At 47.5% G+C, this 18,328-nt stretch overlaps 2 protein-coding genes and 1 long non-coding RNA gene across 10 annotated transcripts in view; 2 read left to right on the forward strand and 1 right to left on the reverse strand.

Moving 5' to 3' along the window:
* SLC4A1 (solute carrier family 4 member 1 (Diego blood group)) overlaps nucleotides 1-7,952 on the forward strand; it is a 41,144-nt gene extending 33,192 nt beyond the window's left edge. For both annotated transcript variants that reach the window (XM_081168983.1, XM_081168982.1), the window contains 6 exons: nucleotides 1,304-1,393; nucleotides 1,524-1,687; nucleotides 2,770-3,023; nucleotides 3,694-3,863; nucleotides 5,096-5,269; nucleotides 6,528-7,952. In XM_081168983.1, coding sequence (XP_081025109.1) covers nucleotides 1,304-1,393; nucleotides 1,524-1,687; nucleotides 2,770-3,023; nucleotides 3,694-3,863; nucleotides 5,096-5,269; nucleotides 6,528-6,608 — 933 coding nt within the window. In that variant the 3' untranslated portion in view covers nucleotides 6,609-7,952. The remainder of the gene's footprint in view (nucleotides 1-1,303; nucleotides 1,394-1,523; nucleotides 1,688-2,769; nucleotides 3,024-3,693; nucleotides 3,864-5,095; nucleotides 5,270-6,527) is intronic.
* LOC308572691 lies at nucleotides 2,937-14,778 on the reverse strand. Of its 3 annotated transcripts, none has more exons than XR_014001837.1 (3): nucleotides 13,842-14,778; nucleotides 11,206-11,615; nucleotides 2,937-3,061 (listed from the first exon to the last, which is right to left on the reverse strand). It is a non-coding gene; the product is annotated as an uncharacterized lncRNA (long non-coding RNA). The 3 variants fall into 3 exon arrangements; XR_014001838.1 differs by having other exon boundaries at nucleotides 3,054-3,165; XR_014001839.1 differs by lacking the exon at nucleotides 2,937-3,061 and having other exon boundaries at nucleotides 9,183-11,615.
* A 159-nt stretch (nucleotides 14,779-14,937) lies between these two features.
* Nucleotides 14,938-18,328, forward strand: part of UBTF (upstream binding transcription factor) — a 45,101-nt gene continuing 41,710 nt past the window's right edge. For 2 of the 5 annotated variants that reach the window (XM_081168984.1, XM_081168988.1), the window contains exon 1: nucleotides 14,938-15,285. The gene's annotated coding sequence lies outside the window, so the exon portion shown is untranslated. Of the gene's footprint in view, nucleotides 15,286-15,426; nucleotides 15,640-16,883; nucleotides 17,016-18,328 lie in introns of those variants that run through there. The other 3 variants (XM_081168987.1, XM_081168985.1, XM_081168986.1) reach the window with 3 other exon arrangements.

Below are 18,328 nucleotides of genomic sequence, written 5' to 3' on the forward strand. Positions count from 1 at the left end.
CATCTAAAACCAATATATATTTTTTTGCATAAGGAAGTTGATGCATGTTCAATCCATTAATCGCCTCATCAACTAAGTTTTCTTTAATCATCACCATCATCACCATTTTATTATTTGTACCCCACCCATCTGACTGGGTTGCCCCCAGCCACTCAGGGGGGCTTCCAGCATATATAAAAACATAATAAAACATTAAAAACTTCCCTAACCAGGGTTGCCTTCAGATGCCTTCTAACTGTTGTATAGTTACTTATCTCCTTGACATCTGATGGAGGGTGTTCGACAGGGTGGGCATCACTAACAAGAAGGCCCTCTATCTGGTTCCCTGTTGACTTCACTTCTTGCCTCACCACCAGAAGGCCCTTGGAGTTATACTAGGCATAGAATTCAACATCTTAAAAACCTGTTTTGGTAAAAACCAAGCTCTGATGCTGTAGAGGCACATGTAAAAGTGTATGGGCAATAACTTCACAGAAGCCAAAAAGGAGAAAAAGCAGGATTTCAAGGAAACAGACAGGGTTGCCTCCACAGCCCTTTCATTCCAGTGACTAAGGCTACAATACTATGCACACTTACATGGGGATAATTCCCCCACGGAACCCAGTGGGATTTAACTTCCAGTTAAAAATGCGTAACATTGTGCTGTAGCCTACCAAAGAAGTAGCATAAATTTTACCAATGTAAGCAAATGTGCTTAAAATGCAAAATGATGATGGTGAGCATGAATTCAATTTATATACTGCCCTTTAATCAAATGATCCCAGGGCCGTATATAACATCAAAACACATTACAGAACATAAAAAGCACCAAAATAAAAAGCATGATGACAGAACAGTCTAACATGACTTGCAGTATTTGGTGCAGCTGTGGTATGAAATTGTTTTGACTGCAGAATATGCACAGCCCAGTGTATCAGTCACAATATATGACTAAAGGGTTGCTGGTGCAGTTTCTTAGTTTGTCCCCCTTTTAAGCTGAGTCTAAACATTCCCTTATCAACATTGAGGTCTGTAAATCACCCAACAAAAACAGTCTCTGGCAGTATTACCCTTTTTTTTAAGTTCCACACTGTTCGCACGTTTGAAGGGGAAGGTCATATTTCTCATAATCAGATCAAAACTTTTAAAACTGAATTAGTTATATTTCCTTTGTCTCCAGGGTCAGTGTGGATGCCTGCCCTGGTAGCTGAGAACCTCTGTTCTATCTCATTTCCAAAGATACAGCTGGTCTTATTCACCTCTCACCTCCAGCCCAATATTGCTGAATTAATGTGGTTCTTTCTTACTTCTTATTTTTTGACAGATCCGCCGTGTGATTGGTGACTTTGGTGTCCCTATTGCCATCTTCCTCATGGCATTGGTAGACTACTTTATTGAAACCACCTATAGTCAGGTGAGTAGCTGGTCACTATCAGTAGCACCCTCTGTCTGGGGTTGTCAGCATAAAATAATGTGGCGCTTCCTGCACTGGGGGCCAACAGAACTAGAGTTCATCCGTATTCATTTTGCTTGTTTCCTCACAGAAACTGAAAGTCCCCAAAGGCCTTGATACCACCCATCCAGCAAGGAGCTGGTTTGTTCATCCACTTGGAGAAAATGGGGAGTTTCCCTGGTGGATGGCGCTCGCTTCCGTTGTGCCAGCCCTCTTGGTCTTCATCCTCATCTTCTTGGAGTCACAGATCACCACGTAAGGAATTTGGAGAGTGTACAGGAAAGAAAAGCAGCCACAAGGGTCAAGTTTTGTATCTACTGCAGTGAGGGTGTTGCTAGGTACTTGGGACACGGGTGGTGCTATGGTCTAAACCACTGGAGCCTCTTGGGCTTGCCGATCAGGTCAGCGGTTTGAATCCCCATGACAGGGTGAGCTCCCGTTGCTCTGTCCCAGCTCCTGCCAACCTAGCAGTTCGAAAGCACGCCAGTGCAAGTAGATAAATAGGTACCGCTGCAGTGGGAAGATAAACGGCGTTTCTGTGCACTCTGGCTTCCATCACGGTGTTCTGTTGTGCCAGAAGCAGTTTAGTCATGCTGGCCACATGACCTGGAAAGCTGTCTCTTTAATAAAAACGAACTCATAAACAACAAAAAAGGTTTATTGATAAATATTTTATCAGGTTTGTTGAAAGAGCAGACACCAATACAGATTTGAATAACATTTGCATATGCTAATTTATAAGCATAGCTGCAAATGTAACTCAAGAGAAGAAAAACAAGCTTTGTCTCCTGCTGTGAGGGCTTACTCTGAGCTATGGCATGCCAATGTGATTTTCTACACCCAGTATACTTATATGTGAATTGGACACCTCCATCCCACCTGAATTGCTTTGGCAATAAATGCTTCTTATGGGCATGTTAAAAAGAAAACAGGATCACTCTCTCACACACGCATGTACTACCTTCCCCTCTCCACCCAGCTGTTGTATGTGCCTCTGGGCAAATACAAGTCTCACTGGCATAAAAGACCCAAAGCTTAGGACATTTGAGCCAGCCCCTATCAATGTCCCTGTACGCAGATGCCACTTTGAGTTGTCACCTGGTAGCAATGCTTAGTTATATCACGGTTGTTGGGATGTCCAATCCGTCATAGAATCATGTCAAATAAATATTAGGTTGTGTCCAATGCTAGTCATACCCAGAGTTGACCCATTAGAAATAATGGGCATGGGTAAACTATTAATTTCCGTGGTTCTACTCTCTGTGTAGGATTTAGCTACCCGCAACCCACTTTCTTCTTCATTTCCTCCCTGCCCCCTTCTTCTTATTCTTCTTCAGGCTGATTGTGAGCAAACCTGAAAGGAAGCTGGTGAAGGGTTCAGGTTTCCATCTAGACCTGCTTCTGATTGTTGGCTTGGGGGGTATCGCACCCCTTTTCGGCGCGCCTTGGCTCAGTGCCACCACAGTGAGGACTGTCACACATGCTAATGCCCTGACGGTGATGTCCAAGACTACAGTCCCAGGGGAGAAGGCCCATGTCCAGGAAGTCAAGGAGCAAAGGATCACTGGCTTGCTGGTGGCCATTCTTGTAGGTGAGTTCCTCTGATACAGATTCCAATTTTGGGGGTGTCTAGGGATCAAAGTAGATACTATTTACTTACAAAATAAGTATTTTTATACTGCCATCTCATGAAATATCAGGGAGGTGTACAATGTTGAAATGTAGAATACGATCTAAAAAAAAAAAAAATACAGATAATTATTACGGTGAGTGGCTAACACAAGAATATCTTTAATAAAAACGAATTCATAAATACCTGTTCTCAAAAATCCTTAATGCCCTTGAGGAAATACCTGTTCTCAAAAATCCTTAATTCACCCGTGGATCTCATTGCCATGTTCTGATAGTCTCTGGAGTAAGTTTATTTTGAGAAGAACTGGATAAAGCCATTGAGGCGGCTACTAGGTCTACTAGCCATGATAAGAAGTGGTGCAACCCCCATGCTTGGTGACATCTTGAAAACCAGATGCTGGGGAAATAATGAACAGGGGATTAATTATCGCCATCAAGTTCTGGTGTCGTATCTTAACTTGTAACTCTTGGTAGACAGAACAGAGAGCCAGATGGACAGTTGGCTTGCTGGGTGGTGATTGTTGTTTGTGTGCCTTCCATTTGGGGAGGAGAGCTTCATTGGTGTCACCTTCCAGCTGAAGACGTGCCATCCTAAGTAACATGTGCCATTGCTTTTTACCCGCCTGCAGGCCTTTCCATCTTCATGGAGCCCATCCTGAAGCTCATTCCACTTTCCGTGCTCTTCGGCATCTTCCTGTACATGGGGGTGACATCCCTAAATGGGATCCAGCTTTACGACCGAATCCTTCTCATGCTGAAGCCGCCCAAATACTACCCGGATGTGCCTTACGTTAGAAAAGTAAGCCCAGGGGATCAGAAAAAGTAATGCTTGGAGGTTCAGGGAGAGCTGTGGTGGACGAAACAGATAAATCCCCGCAGGCTAGGAACCCTACTGTTTGAAACAATCATATGGGGTCCCTGATAGTCATGGATATATCTAAAAGGCTTCAGTAGACCTGGTGATCAGTTGTAGAACCTGGCCCTGTGTGTTAATGTCAGGGCTCTAGCTGAAACTTGAAAAATATTCAGGATGCCTCTGAGCATGTAGAAAGTATATTTGCTTTGTCAAATGAGTCACTCGTGGGATAAGAGAGGGAGTGAAGTACTTTTGTGGCAGAAAATATAGTTTCCATAAAAGCTGCAGCCTCTTTAGTTTTCTCCCCCCCTTCCCAATTGACCATTCTATTCTCTGATCTTGAACCTAAAATTTTAAGAATCGTAGAGTTCTTAGGGGCCTGATTTCAGCTTAACTCCAGCTGGAGGCTTGGATCAATACGGGATTCACCATGGCTTAGTTCTGGAGTCTGTTTTCTGTGCCTTCAAACCGAACCAGAAGACATGGGAGTCATAATGAAGCACAAAAGTGCATCTGACAACATGGCTGCCCAGTGATACAGGAGAAGGGGGAAGGAAGGTTTCCTGGTGAGAAGAGGCAGACGATGGCCTCCAAGTAACATTAAGGCCCACCATCCCAGTTTAGAACTTTGTTGCAAAGAGAAACGCACTGAAATAGCCCCAGGTGGGGCTGTAGCTCAGGGGTACAGCATGTGCATCACATACAGAAACTTCCAGGTTCAGTCTCTTCAGCTAAAGAGGCCTTAGGTAGCAGTGCTGAGGCCTTGGAGGTCCATGGCCAATCAGGGTGAACCATCACAGGCTAGGCGGTTTCAATGGCATCAATCGGTGCTTGGCAGCTTCATAGGAAGATGCACACACAGAGAAAGGTTGAGGCATACTGAATGGTATGACTTGGCCATTTTATTTTGAAAGGAGGATTGCTTCTGAACTTTCAGTGGTTTAACTGGGCTTCATGAATCGCAGAATCATGGAGTTGGAAGGGACCATGAGGATCGTTCAACCTCCTGCAATGGAGAAATGTGGGGCTCAGACCCATGAGGGTTTCATGCTCTACCAACAGAGCTGTCGGCTGAGAACCATGCTATCTATCTGTCTACAGACCTTGGTTGTCAGACGGGAGACAGGTAGACGGCTGACACCTCTGACTGTTTCTTGGCTCTTCTTCCTTTAAAGGTAAAGCCTTTGCGGATGCACCTCTTCACCTTCACCCAGATTTTGTGCCTGGTCTTGCTGTGGGTAGTGAAATCCACCCCAGCCTCCCTCGCCTTGCCTTTTCTCCTCATCCTGACAGTGCCTGTGAGACGCTACCTGCTGCCATGTTTCTTCAGCAATGTTGAACTCAAGTATGTAAGTATCGTTTGGCTCCTCCTGCTCGTCGAGCAACAGGAGGTTTAGATTCAGGTCTCTGTGTGGCCTAAATAGGAAGAAGGAGGGGAACAGCTTGGGATTTTTAGAGTGGTCCCTGTGGGAAATGTTTGTTTATAAAACCTGGATTTCCCCATTAGGTCACATCCACACCATATATTTAAAGCACGCTGTTCCCCCAAAGAATCCTGGGAACTGTAGTTTGCCCCTCGCAAAGCTACCACTGCCAGCACTGTTAACAACCTACAGTTCCAAGCATCCTTTAGGAGAAGCCATCTGCTTTACATATATGCTATGGGTGTTGTCCATGCCAGGGAGGGGGAACCTATGGCTTTCAAGATGTGCTGAGACTCCAACTCCCATCATTTCCGGTCACTGGCCATGCTGGCTGAAGGGCTTGGAAGCCTGGAAGTTCTCCATTTCTGCTTTATGAGGTGGTTTTCAAACCATATCCCAAGGAACTGTGGAGTGCTTTAGACATGCTACAGGCGTTCCTCAAATTGAAGATTTGCGGGTGGCGCTGTGGTCTAAACCACTCTTGCCAACCGGAAGGTTGGTGGTTCAAATCTCTGCGACGGGGAGGGGGGGGATAAATAGGTACCACTCCGGCAGGAAGGTAAACGGCGTTTCCGTGCACTGCTCTGGTTTCGCCAGAAGTGGCTTAGTTATGCTGGCCACATGACCCGGAAAAACTGTCCGTGGACAAATGTCGGCTCCCTAGGCCAGTAAAGTGAGATGAGTGCCGCAACTCCAAAGTCGTTCACGACTGGACTTAACTGTCAGGGGTCCTTTGCCTTTACCTTTTAATGGCAGGCCACCTGTCCCTAATAGCTTGCCCATTACTATTGATCTTCCTCTGCATGGCACAGCTAGGAGATGAAAGGGTTTGAGATACAGGAGAACCAAAAAGAAGTACTTCTCTACACAGCACGTAGTTAAACCGTGGAATCCTCTACCACAAGATGTGGAAGAGAACATGTCTTGTGTCTTGATAGCACAGCAGGGAAAGGGAGTCATTGTCTGGGGCCTTGGAGAGTCTCTGCCAGTCAGAGCAGACAGTATTGGGCTAGTTGGACCAATGGCCTGTTTGGATATATAACACAGCTTCATGTGTAATGACTGTCAAAGGCCACCTAGCCATCCTTGACAGGCGAAAGACATACGTTTCTCAGATCCAAGAATAGTGCTCTGTTTGCTGGACCACCTCTAACAGTATATCTCTCCTCAAATTTCCTTCTAGTTGGATGCTGATGATGCTGAAGTGGATTTTGATGAGACAGAAGGCCGGGATGTTTATGATGAAGTCCAGATGCCTCTTTGAGCACACAGTGTGCTGCATCCTTATGACAGATAAGGAATCTAGAGCCCTCCCCCAAAACACCAGGCAAAAACCCCCAAACAAAACCAGAATCTGGAGAACGTTTTCCCCTTATGTATGTTTATCAGTATACAAAAGTGGCATACTGGTAAATACCCCATAGATGTAAATAACATGTTTGACAAAACATGGATTCTGTAGGATTTAAATAGCTAGCATATGCTTTAGATATTTTTCAACCAGCCACTGTAGTTCTGTAGTGAAATGTTAACAAAGATTTAGAAAATATATATATTTTCCCCCCTAGAAGGTATTTGGGGGCGAGGGGGAATCAAAGCTATGCAAGAATTGTGAGGAGATGGGACGGGCATCCATGGACTCCACTTTTTATATTACCTGTCACCCCACTGCTGTGTGTGTGTGTGTGTGTGTGTGTGTGTGTGTGTGTGTGTTTCCACACAAGTGTGTATGCAGGTGTGTAAGGCATTATCCGTTGTGTGCAGAAAGCCCCACCCATGGCCTTCCCAAGGCAGGAAGTACTTCTGCCACTGACATCGATATGAAGTTTTGGAAAGAAATGCTGAAAATCCAATTTATATCCTCAAGACGGGTCAAACAGCTAATGGACCAAGATGCACAAATGAAGCTGGGAAGAAGTGACATGTTCTTTCTCGGACCTGGGAGATGCTAGGTCAGAAAACTCTGAGCACACAAATGAGGCACAGAACAAAAACAACAGCGAAGAAAGTCAACATCCTGGCAAAGGAAAGAAGCAACAACCATCACCTCAGATTAGAAACGTGATATGGAGGAATGGCAAAACCACCCAGTTGCGGAGAAGGATCAAGACTGCTCCTTGAGCGAGAAGACTGTTGGGTTAACAAAATCAGTTACCGTATGTCCTGGCACAGTGGGGAAGTCCATTGCCCCCCCCCAAAAAAAACAGGTTCAAGGGAAAGCTGCCCCCCAGATTTAACTCTTTTTTGCAATTCCCCCTAGCCTGCCCCACTTGGACTAAAACTATGGTGCTAAAAAGTCTGGAAGGCATCATCTAGAAGAAATGTCTCTGCCTAGTGCCGCTCTGCCTTGCTTGCATCCACTGCCGTTAAGTAAGAGCATGTTACTTCTTCATGGAAGAAAAAGCTATCAAGGGCTGGTGGTGGCAACCAGGAGTAGAGGCTGGTGCCTCTGAATATTAGTCACCATAGCAGGAGAGTCTAGCTGTGGGCTTCCTACAGGCATCTTGGCTTGCCACTGTGAGAACAGGATGCTGGACCACATAGGCTTTTGGTTGGATCAGGCAGCTGAGCTCTTTTTATGTTCTTATTAAGGCCACTTTAAGAGAAATGCTCTCTTTAGTATGAATTAGCTACAAAAAATAAGCTTGTCTTAATGGAGAACGATAACCAGGGCTGGGCGTGTGTTTAAAGTGCAGAATCTGTTGTCCTCTGCAGGCTGGAGTCCCGGGATTCTTTAACTTTTTTAATTTTTAAAGGAATTCTAGTCCTCATGATACAGGGAATGCTTGCAAATCTCTTCCAGCAGGTCCTGTCTTTCTCTTTTGCCTCCCCTGCCTTGCATGGTAACACATACCAAAATATATGAAAACCTGAATCAGGGAAGCATAGCTGAGCAGATGCCTGCAAACAAGATTTAAAATTTGCAGAATATATTCTTAATGCAGAGTACATATTTTATTTTTTTCACAGTATACACATATAGCTACAATAACTCTCAGATGCACCTGTCTGAGTGGTGCATGAATGTGCCAATAGCAGCTCTGCTTAATGATTTATGGCTAATCTCATGCATTGCTTTATGGGGTTCCCTATCCTCCACTCTCCTCCTAAAAGCTGTGTGCTAGGTGCTGTTTCTCTTCAAACAGCCAGCAGCCTTAAATCAAGGTATATGTCCTCACTGACCTTCATCTGGCTCCTACATGCTGCCACCACCACCAAGTCAAATAGCTAACGATAAGCTCTCAGGCAAGTAGCTTCCTCCTCCTGATTCTACCTCACGCGGCTAACAAGTGCTACACCTGTCTGTTGAAATGATCTAGACCCTTTTGCACTGGTCTGATGCACAACCCCCTCGAATATACGAATCATGTCATGCTATCCGTCAATATATTTAGGATAATTAAAAAACTTCACTTGTTGTGACAAACAGGAATCCAGAGCTGGCAGTAGCTGTTCTAGCATAAATAGTGTTTTTAGTGGTTACTTCCTCAAAAGAAAGTGACCAGACAAATCTGGTACATTTTAATTTTTTTAAAAAATGGGCAGCCTGACTTTTCTAAATCCCAGGCATGCGTGGGCTACTGTGGTGATTCACTGCAAGCAAAAGGCTGTCGCAATATGCCCAGCAGTACTCTGCCCATCGTTGCTATTTTGCATAAACCAGGACTGAACCCTGGGCTCAAATTAAGGGTTGGTTAGCATGAATTCAATTAGCAATAGGATTAGGAGAAACAAACGGTAGCATTTCTTCTTCCTATTGCATAACCAATTTATGGAACTAATTGCCACAAGCTGTAGTGATGGACGCTAGCTCTGGTTATGTTGTTTTTATTTATTATTATTATTATTATTAAAAGGATTTGATGACTCAAGGACAATCAGTGGATGTTCGACACGACAAATCAGGAGAACCTCCATCTTTGGAGGCAATATACCAATAGCATACCACTAGATAATGAGGGCAAACTACAAGGGAGGGCAATTTGTGGCATGCCTTGTGAGTTTCCCAGAAGCAGCCAACTGACTACTGTTGAGAAGGCAAAAAATTAGATGAACCATTGGTTGGAGTTTCTGTCTTTTATTTATGCAGCCTCAGGAGGAACAAATCAAGAAACACATTCCAGCTTTTAATCTGAGCAAAATGGTAAATTGAACAGACCGATTAATTAGTTAATGTTGTGTGTCTGTGTGTGTGCATGTGTGAAGGGGGATCTTGAGACTAGACCCCTCTTTCTTGACAGAATTAACCATACCAGCTTGTGTCGGCTGAAGTTCGACATTTCCACGTTACATTAATTAAAGACATAAACTCTAAGGGCTATGTAATTGTATCCTGAAGCCACACTGCTATAAATAGGGTTGCCATTTGGAGGGGGGGGTAGTCTAGCAGGTTTCCTTTGCCTTTAACAGCTGCATGACAGGCAGAAACTCAACAGGTGGATCATTTTTTCCAGCATGGCATTGCAGTGATACGGCAAGCTTTACTGGCTGATTTTTTAAAAAATAAAATAAAAATTTGCCACTTAATCTAGGTGTTAAAGGCACAGGAGTCCTCTCAGGAAGAAAGTTGGCATCTCTAGTTGTTGTACACATTTTAAGTTGGTGATAATGAGCTTTTGTAATTTATTAAAATTCATTTTTAATAGCTTTTTGCTTTGCTAGGTTAAAAAAAAATACAATGCAGGATTTCACCTGCGCTTTGCATGCAATTGTGTGCTGCATTTCCTTTATGTTATTTTTCTCCGATTGACTTTAGAGATGATTGATTCAGCCAATTGTATTACAATTGTTTTCTTGATTATAACGACAATTAACAAAAGCAATAAACCTTTTTCTTTTTTTTTTAAGAAAAACAGCAACTTGTTCATTGTCTTTTCAACCCAAAACCAGTCTTCGGGTAATCACTGGGTCGGGGGGCAGGATACGGTCAATTATCATTGTTATTAAAGTCCATGTGAGCACTCTTCAAGGTGAAAGATTTACGTCTTTGTAGGGACAGGCCTTTTCTAATGTGATTGGTAGTTTTTTTCTGTTACGGCCAAACAACAAGGCCTGGGGGCTACGGGGTGGTGTGCTTGGAAGCGAAGTGCTAACCCAGCAGCCAAGGCTGCAGCCAATTCCCCAAAGCAATGAGCCTGGTCATGAGTTCAGCAAATCAGATGGACTGGCATCCAAGGGGAGAGGCAACTAAGGTTGTTGGGGATCCCCCATGCTGTGGGGTGAGTGGGCAGGGGGCTTAATCCTGGAAGCAACTATGGAGTTAGACTCTGATTGAAGGGATGAGATTAAGGCCTAGTTTTCACTTTTTGGTGACAAAAAACTGTGTTATGGATGTTACCACTTCAGATTCCAGGTGAGGGGGTCCCAAAGTTGAACAAATATATACTCTACAACCTCGTGGTGGTGAACAAGTGTGGTAAACAGCTTTTATGCAGAAATTTACTATGGACGGCCTGTTTATTCGGCATCCATCCTGATTTGCTTGCACAAAGCTTATGTGGCAATTAGACTATGTCTGGTCTTCATTATTTGTTGATTGGTTTACAGGTGATTAGAAGTAAATGCTTGCAGGGTGATTTAACAGGTCTTCCTCCTAATCATTCATTCACCCCCCACTTTTCAATTAATTTCCCTGTCCCTTTCCAAACCACAAAGAGGTTTGTTTACAGTTTATTTTGTTGTGCTGGGGCAACAAAGTGCTTTAATCCACTTTAAAGGCACAAACAGAGTTCCTTTATGCTTTTATATCCATCTAGAAAATATAGATAATCTGGAGGCACCCTAGGACACAAAGAGGAGGGCTTTAAAAAAATTAACATATGGTTTTGCTTTATTCACCGTGCAAAACAAAATAAGCATACCTAGAATGCACAGCCATCCGTGGAGAGATTTGGGTTGAGGATTGCAGCTCTTGTGTGAACAGAGGTTCTGTGGTCGACTCACTAAAGAAGTGTGTCTTGGAGACTGATGATACTGACAAAAGCATTTCCTCCACCCAGAAAATTAAAAGAGAGGAAGAGTTATCACCTGTCCTTATTTCTGAATTGCTAGTTATCTGGGTGCAAGGATTTATGTATTTTTAAACAGAGGAGATTTGATCATATCAACCTTCATCTTCCGCCTGAAGGGATACAGTCTAGGCACAGCTTGGCCACCAGTGTGAAAACTAAGCCAAAATCATTGAGGTTTAAGAGGCAAGCGGAAGTCAGTCAAAGCAGTCCAGTTTGATGTGGCAGGTACATTGAAGGAAACAGGTTGTGGTGCAGGTGGGCTGAAGGAAGAAAAAGAAAAAAGAAAAAAGGAAAGGAAGAGGAGGTGAAGAGTGTGTGGTGCCCTGGCTAGAATGGCAGCCTTAGACTTGGGAATGATGGAAGTTGTGATCTAACAACCTTTGGAGGCTCACAGCTTCTCCAACTTCTGCCCCACAGAAGTTACCACCCTCTTTGAGGTGGTAAGCCTGGGTCTAGGCCGCCGCACCATGTCAGACTGCAAGGGATGTGTGGCTCAAAGAACTGAATGCTCCATCGTATAAAAGAAATTCTGCAGGGCAGTTTCTGACTTTGCTTTTCCACCGACATTTAAGTCCATCACATGCAAGTTAACATTTATGTATGGGAGAACATTCAGTCATGTGAGTCCCCAGTAGGAAGCAAACTATCAAAAGGGCTGCATACAAACCGGCTTGCTAAATGTGCACGAGTTGCACAGACCAGACTTTTCTGTGTCCACTTCCGTCCACACCTGAGCACTCTCAATTGCCATCTACACTAGTGGGTGAAGCTTGATGGGGCGCATTTGCAGTGTGTGTTGCTGTCAGCTCTCCTCAATTAGTACTTCCCCACCTTCCCTAAATTCAGGAAACCTGAGGTCCATTATGAGCATCCACACAGGTATTTGTTTACCTGTATGTGGACGTTTTTTTTAAAAAAAATGTTTTCTTATATATGTAAAAACAGATTAATAAAATAAATAAATACATGTTGCCCCTGGCCCTGAGCAGTGCCTCATCAATGGAAGTAGGGGTGGTAGTGATAGAAAGCACTCAGCAAACCTCACCACACATAAGTGCAGCAGAAAGTTTATTGCTATGTACACAAAGTGTTGAAAAATCCATCACTGTCTATTTTACAGTTGGGGTGCAGACCTTTTTTCAAACTCGGGGACCTGCTCCTGTCTGAGAAAATGGCCCAGAGCCATGTGGCAGCTGTAGGTGGGGCCAGAGGCCAAAGTGTGAGGAGCCAGAGATGTGAAATTTACCTTTGTACACCAGGGTAGTTTCTATGAACATGCAGCACACCCCCCTCTCAATTCCCCACCCAATCTGCCAAGATGCATTATCAGAGCTTACGGACACATTTCAGGCAGGCAAGAACATTCAAGGAAGGTAGGAAGTAGGATGGTGAGGGGTGTGGCCTATAGAAGAGGCCTGAGGTCCCCGGCCTAGCATTTCCTCACCCATGCTGCATTATACAGTATACTATAGGGATGCCCACGTGGCAGCCTGTGTGTTCTCATCTGCAACGTGGTAAAGCGACAAGGGTAGAAGAAGCAAGCCCACTCCCAACAGAATTTACATTTAGCAGCAAATTAAGCGAGAAGCAAAAATGAGCTGCTCTCCGTAAAATGGCAAAAATGCAGCATAACAGAATATTCTCAAAGCAACGATAACCAAACGATTTGCTGCAGAGGAGGGAGATGGGAGCAATATCTTATGCCGCTGGGATAGCTCAGTTCCCAGTGGGCAGAGCATGAGACATAATCTCAAATTCATGGGTTCCAGCCCCACATTGAAGAGAGTTGGACTAGATGATGCTAGGGGCCCCTTTCAACTCTACAATTCTATTTTTCTATTATCTTTACTGTCACACTCATGACAACCAATACGTATGTATTCCCATGGCATTGGGCTTTTCCAAATATATATTAGAAAACATAACAAAAACATTAAAAGCATGAATACAAATTAATCATAAATACGATAAGTGCCCTCTATAAAACTTGATCCATGCACAAAAGTTGCTATCTCAAAAAATACTTTGTTACAACGGTTTGTAACATATATATTACATTATTTACCACACTTACCTGGGAGTAAGCCCCATTGAACTCAGTGGAGCACGCATCTTGAGTAGACATATGCAAACTGCATTGTCAGCCTTTTACAGTAGGTACAAAGAGGTCAGGGTCATCAGCCAAATCTACAGTTCTGTGTCCCCTTACTTGGCAGAAAGTTTACCTTGAACTGACTGGGATTTAGTTTGCAGTAAATGTGCAGGTACATATTTAAAAGCTACTGCACAGATGCTCAAATCTCCACACACTTGCTCATTCCCAACAGCTAGGGAAAATGGAGGAAGTAAAAGCAAAACGCAGTACGATTCAGGGTGGGCAGCGAAGGGTCCAAATGGATGGGTCTCGTGATTCAAAATGGGTTTGGGGGTTTGCCATTTTGCTTTGCCTTTTAAATTCCAAAACTTATCCTTATAATATAAATTACCTGTTAATGTGTTCCCCTCATTAGAACATACTTCCATGTTCTGTATGAGAGACAGGCAGACGTGAGGCACACGCCTCCCTATCCCAGAGATCCCGGGAAGCGGAGAAATTATTCCCGGTTCCAACTGGAAAAACATCACGGAGAACAGACGAGCGCCGCTCATCCGCGGTGGCCCGTTTTTAACGCGGGTTGCTTGGGGAGGGGGAGGCGAGGGCGGGCGCGTTGATTAGCTCCCTCTGACCCCTTCCCCGCCTCTCCAACCCATAACTCCTAATTGCATTCGGGTCTGTCTGTAAAAGTCGCTTTTGCGTATTGGAATCGGCGTTAATTTGACAGGCAACCCTGAAAGCAGGTGATTGGCTGCAGCCGGAGATGACGCCCTTAACAACAAAGGTGGAGCTGGAAAAAATTAGATTATAGAGAAAGAGAGGGAGGGAGGGAGAACAAAAAAATATGAAGCCTGGCATTTGACTGTAAAAATCTATAGACGAGTGTCATTTCCACGCAACGGCTAGAAAACAACACAGAGATTAGTGTCAATAATACCCAACAGGGAGTCACAAACTCCTCCTCCCCTCCCTTCCCCGTTGTTTACAAGGCAGGGAAACTGGCACCTTTTCGGGGGGGGGGAGCCGCTTGTTGCCAAAAATATGTCCGCTCTCAGAAATAATCTAGTGCCTTCGCTGCAGCTATTTCCTGCTCCTTCCGAGTTTTTATTTTTTAATTTATTTCGGATCGCTTCCCTGTCCCCCCCTCCCCGCCCTCTTGATGCAATCGTTTGAAGGTGGGGGAGGAAAGAAAGGGGAGGTCGCAGGAGGAATTAAAATCGAGTGCGTGTGATTTGTGATCGTTTTACAAGCGCCAAGCGAAGAGGATTTGTGGCAAATGCAAGGTTTTCCCCTCCTCTCTTTTCTTTTTTCCCTTTCCCCTCCTCCCTCTTCTCGTTTGACTACAGTGTTGCAAAAGCAGAGAGCAATAAAAACATACGCACATACACACACACACACACACACACACACACACACACACACACACACACACACAGAACTCTCTCTCTCTACACACCCCGAGACACTTAGATCCACAACCTGGTGAGATCCGAGAGAGATCGGACCACCACCCCCGGGAAAAAAAATATGCTTCCATTTTCCCAATCCCGTTTAGGGAGCAGATGGAAAAGTGGGGACTTGTGAAGAAAGGCTGTGAGGTTGCCTAAGGATCCGGGAGCCGAAGAGACCGGCTGATTGGAAGAAAAAAGCAGAGCGATGGAGGCGGGGGAAGTGCGAGCTCTCTGCGGGGACTGGAGCGAGTCCACGCCCGGGGCCAGCGCTGCAGAGCTGGCGTGCATTCAACCAACGCTTCCCAGCTAAAGCGAGCCCGGGAAAGAAGAGGGGGGGGAGGAAAAAAAGGGGGAGCTTTCCTCCAAAAGCCTTCCGATCTGCAGGTAGGTTGCAGACGTAGAAGGGGGCTCCGAATCTCCCCTCGAATCAGCTCCGGCATGGAGCCCCCCGTTGCAAAGGAGGGTGGGTGGTGGGTAAAGGACGGATCAGGGGGAGGGGGGGAAAGCAGGCACGATCCGAGGCGACGCTGCCTCCAGCCGGGGCTGCCTTTGCGGCAGTGCGAGCGCATGTGGAGCTCGCCATTAACCCGACGCTGCGCTCCGCCATCTGGGGCTGGAGGGAGGCGCTTTTGTTCCCTCCTCGAGCTCCGGCAGCGGAGGAAGACAAGCAGGCGGCCGCTGCTCGGAGGAAGCAGCCACCGTCACTGCTCTCCTCTGCCTGCGTCTCCTGGGTCCTCGGTAAGGCTGAAAAAATGGGGGCTTCCGCTCATTTATCGGGGTGCATCTTTTTTTAAAAAAGAAAATATTATTTCGGGGGGTTTCCCCTCCCGCTTCAACACATTTTTTTGGGAGGGAGGAGACTGGTGTTATTTTTAAATATATTCAATATTTGAGAACCGATCAGGTTTGTTTTTTTGAAAAACGTGTTTTGGGGGCGCGCCCCCTTTCCATCAAGCAGGGCATCGGTGGGGGGAAGCGGATCGGAGCCCCTTTCCGCCTTCCATGTGCTCGCTTAGGCGAAAGAGGCCGCCGCGTTCGGCCATGGAAGGGCGAGAGAGAAGGCAGGCGGTGGCGGGTTCTCGCACGCCGATCTGCAGGGGCAGAAATAACCAGGCGGTACAATCCGGGGGTTCAGAGACTCGACCCCCCTTTTTTCTTTCTCCCCCGCCCATGGTTTAGGCTTATTTTGGAACCGAGGGGGCCCTGCTCGGGTTAGAAGGGAAGGCGAGGCGGTGGAAACAACCAAGCTGCCGCCGCCTTTCTCTGGCTGCCTGCAGAGGGAGAGAAGCCAATGGACGGCGGGGGAAACGCACTCATTTTCCCTTTTCTTTCCACCGTCCTCGCGCGGTAGTTTTGCTCCCATGCCTTTTCCTTTGTACGAAATCGAGAGCCCAAAGCCGCCGCTCGATTTTATTTCGGAAAGGGTATTGTTCCCCGCTTTCCTCCCGCGCGCTGGGGACCTTTGGCGAGCTCGGTCGGCGCAGCCTTTCCGACCGGCTGCAGCCAGCGCGCTCCTCCGCCATCCGGAGGGTGGGTCCATGCAGGCGAGGTCTTCGGCGTCCCTCCCTCCTCTTTTCCTCTCGCTCTCTCTCCCGACGAGACGCTTTTTTCGGGGGGCCCCCCGCTGCGGAGCGAGTGTGGAGAATCGGGTGAGCGGGCTTTGGCTCCGCCGAGTTCCCGTGCGCCCTAGGCGCGCAGGGGGAGGCGCTCCCCGGGGGTCTGGGCGCTGCTGCTGGTGGAGGCGGCGGCAGAAGCAGCGGCAGCAACAGCCACGACGTGCTGCCCTCCCTCGGCTCTGCCTGGACGCCCCCAGCCGGGCATTCATTTCTCCCTCCCGCCAGCCTGCCTTCCCCGCCCCCCTTCCACCAGCGGCTCCGATGGGGCTGCTGCAGCAGCGGCTCTCCGGCTCCTGCTCCTCCCCACTCGCGCCTGCCGCCGCCACAACGAGGCGGGCTTGTCTCAGCCTTCTTAACCGCCTCGACGAGGTGAGACCGACGGAGAGAAAAAGAGACGCGCAACTCGCCTGGCGGCCCCCTTCTCCACGCGCGCACCGGGCTTGGGGTCGCTGCCTGTTCCGAGGCTGACGGCGCGGGATCCGTTGCTTCGCGCTGCGGGTACAGGATTTGGGGGGAAACCACAACCTCGCCCTTCAGATTGGGGACGGCTGCTCTCGGTTTCCTCGGAATCGAAGGCGAGTTAATCGGGGGAAACGCGAGAGCCAGCCTCGCCTGCTCGACCACGTTGCCCGACGGCGGGGAAGAGCCACCCCTCCCAAGTGGCTGGTCTCTCTGGGGATCTGGGACGGCGGGAAAGCGGTTTGGGGATACAAAGGGGGGGGAGAGTTAGAAATTTGAGTAAAGGCATTTGGTTAGAGGGAAGGACTGGGTCGCACTTCGAGGATTTACGAAACCAAGATCCAGCGGGGAAAGAGGGTGATCTCTGTTAACAAAGCGGAGAAATCGTATGGGGTTGTGTGTCGAAAGAGAGCTGGATCTTGAATCAATCCCGTAGAAATCCAACAAAGCGAAGAACGGGGAGGGGGAAAGAAATCTCGGGAGCGGGTGATCCGGTGATCCAAAGTTTCCTCCTCCCGGGAAGGTCGACCTAACTCGGTGGAGCGCTGGATCTGCCGAAGAACCGAGGCTTCGGTGGAGCCCTCCTTCCTCCTTGCCCTCGGGAGGAAGGGAGGTTCAAGGCCAGAGGGCTGGAGCCCGTCCCGGGGTTTAAAAAAAAAAAATACATGTGCGAGGGTGGGCGGGAGAGAGGAATCGGGCAGACGAGGCGGCGGCGGCTAGATTTTTCCTTCGGTGGCGCCCGCAGGGCGTGTGGAGAGGACGGAGGCGGGGGGAGGAGGCGAGGCAGCTGCAGCAGCCGCTCCGACGGCTCGGCTCGGCTCTCCCGCCTGCCTGGAGACAGGCAGAGAGCGAGAGGAGGGGGGCAGCAACCAGCAGCAGCTGCGGCTCTTCTGCTGCAGGGAGGCGGCGGCGGCGGAGATTGGCTGCTGCTAGCGCGGCCTCGGAAGAGCAGATTGAAGGGGAGGGAGGGAGCGCAGAAGAGGCACCCGCAGATCCCACCCCCTCGCCCGGCCTGCCTCTCCTCCTCCACCCCGCCCCGCAGGTCCGCCTCTCTTCCCCACCCACGCTGGCCAGGGATCCTTGGGCTTGATTCGAAGCCGATCCCTCCCTCCAGCCCGCCCGCTTCCTTCTCGGCCAAACGAATCGTTTCTTTTGCCTTCCCTGCAACCAGAATCCCGGGGATCTCTTCCTCCTCCCAATCAGGTCGCTCGGCTTTCGTTTCTATCCCCTCCCCCTGTCCCTTCCCTTACATAACACTTCCTGTCTTCGCTCTTGAGGACTAGCGTGCCAGTTGCCCTTAAAAAACAAAACAAAATACGGATTCTCTACTCACTTAATGCCCATATCCCTCA

Source organism: Podarcis bocagei (genome assembly GCF_964188305.1).
Source record: "Podarcis bocagei genome assembly, chromosome: 13".
Lineage (NCBI taxonomy): Eukaryota > Metazoa > Chordata > Lepidosauria > Squamata > Lacertidae > Podarcis > Podarcis bocagei.